Source organism: Cebus imitator, unplaced genomic scaffold (assembly GCF_001604975.1).
Source record: "Cebus imitator isolate Cc_AM_T3 unplaced genomic scaffold, Cebus_imitator-1.0 Scaffold39, whole genome shotgun sequence".
Lineage (NCBI taxonomy): Eukaryota > Metazoa > Chordata > Mammalia > Primates > Cebidae > Cebus > Cebus imitator.
In genome coordinates this window covers 9,931,962-9,933,608 of record NW_016107354.1, presented here as the reverse complement: position 1 = coordinate 9,933,608, position 1,647 = coordinate 9,931,962, and the positions used below count along the sequence as shown (strand labels likewise).

Sequence of the window (1,647 nt, the reverse complement as noted above, 5' to 3'; positions counted from 1 at the left end):
GCAACCTCCGCCTCCTGGGTTCAAGCGATTCTCCTGCCTCAGCCTCCCCAGTAACTGGATTACAGATGTCCACCAACCACACCCAGCTTTTTAACTTTTTTTTTTTTTTTTAATAGAGACAGGGGTTTCCCCATACTGGCCAAGTTAATCTCGAACTTCTGACCTCAGGTGATCCTCCACCTCACAAAGTGCTGGGATTACAGGTGGGAGCCTCCACACCGGGCCACAAGATCATACTTCTAAATTGCTTTCTGGTAATGTTAGTGTGAGTATTAGCTTTTAAGCAACTTAACTTTTCCATTGAAAGCAACTACCTGATGAAGCACTTAGAAAAATTTAAAAGGCATGTCTTTTCCTAAAACACTTTACCTCCATTTGCCATAACAAATGGCCTTATGTTAATTAAAGTAGATACACTTATGTTCATCTTACCAAATTGAAGTAAAAGGTCATCTTCTAATACCGGCTTCAAATACTCTTCTTTCTCCCAAGGCACTGGATTGTATATGGAATTCATATACTCAACTGTAGGATTCTGGATATAAAATTAATTGCATGTTTTTTCCATTACATATAACCACAAAATCTCCTTAGTAAAAACTACAGAAATTTAACAAAAAGGAAATCACGTCTGCATTACTCAAAATCAGTATATCTCTAAGAAGTCTGTATATATTTGCCATTTCATTAACTTGTTGGATGATTGCTTAACCAGTAGTTTCAATGCAGAGGTTTTTTTTTTTACTATTTGGATTTGGGGAAAGCGTTGTCATGTCATTAAAGATTCCTTTAAATAGGACAAAAACACCCACAAAGTATTTGAAAAAACAGAACAAAAAAGAGCAACCAAAATACTTAAAATGACATTAGAAATTACTTCTGATTTTACAGATCTTCTCCATCAATACTTCCCTTTATCTGACACTGAATTACTTTTTCACATATACTGATTCATCTCTTAGATGCAGTGAAAATAATACTTGTTAGTTATGGTAGACATTTACATGGTGCTTTCTGTTATGCTAGTTCCTAACGTCCATGAGTCCCCAATATGAGTACCAAATTTAACACAGTTCCTCATATAGCAATTCCTCATATTCTTTTAAATAATCGGTAGTCTGACTGATTAAATCATCAGTAGACTCACTGTCAATGTAGCATTTCTTTAATTTCTAAACAAAATTATAAATTAGGCTGTCAACTTACCTTAAGTCTAATAAAATTTATTAGCTTAATGTATCCATAAAATTCAAGTCCTAAAGAGAGAAAAAAGAAAATTCACCTGTTTTAACATAATGTGAATTTTGTTTAATTGACCTGTTCTACAAGGGATCTCTGATTAAATAAAATACTTCTTACTCTAAATTACAACTGATATTTTGAATTGTATTAAGAATTAGAATAGTACTTCTGAATATTCTGAGAAACAGCAATAGATGACAAATTATAGCTTTTGTTGTATTTCTAAAAAGATGGGAAATTGATTTTTAAAATTCTATTCCTCCTTTGTCAGAACAACACAAATCTGGAAAATTAGGTCCCACATTTTACCAAGTATTTGGCAACTGATATCAGCTAAAAATTTTAAATCCTTAATTTTTTTTTTTTTTTTGAGACAGAGTTTTATTCTTGTTTCCCAGGCTGGAG

At 32.8% G+C, this 1,647-nt stretch overlaps 1 protein-coding gene across 7 annotated transcripts in view; it reads right to left on the bottom strand.

Annotated features, from left to right (window-relative positions):
• PRMT3 (protein arginine methyltransferase 3) overlaps nucleotides 1–1,647 on the bottom strand; it is a 127,810-nt gene that overhangs the window by 121,753 nt on the left and 4,410 nt on the right. For 6 of the 7 annotated variants that reach the window (XR_001824290.2, XM_017525914.2, XM_017525912.1 and 3 more), the window contains 2 exons: nucleotides 1,207–1,256; nucleotides 433–535 (listed from right to left, as the gene is read on the bottom strand). Coding sequence is in view for 6 of the 7 variants with exons in the window: in XM_017525914.2 (XP_017381403.1) it covers nucleotides 433–535; nucleotides 1,207–1,256 (153 nt within the window). In the remaining variant the exon portion in view is untranslated. The remainder of the gene's footprint in view (nucleotides 1–432; nucleotides 536–1,206; nucleotides 1,257–1,647) is intronic. The other variant, XM_037737556.1, reaches the window with a different exon arrangement.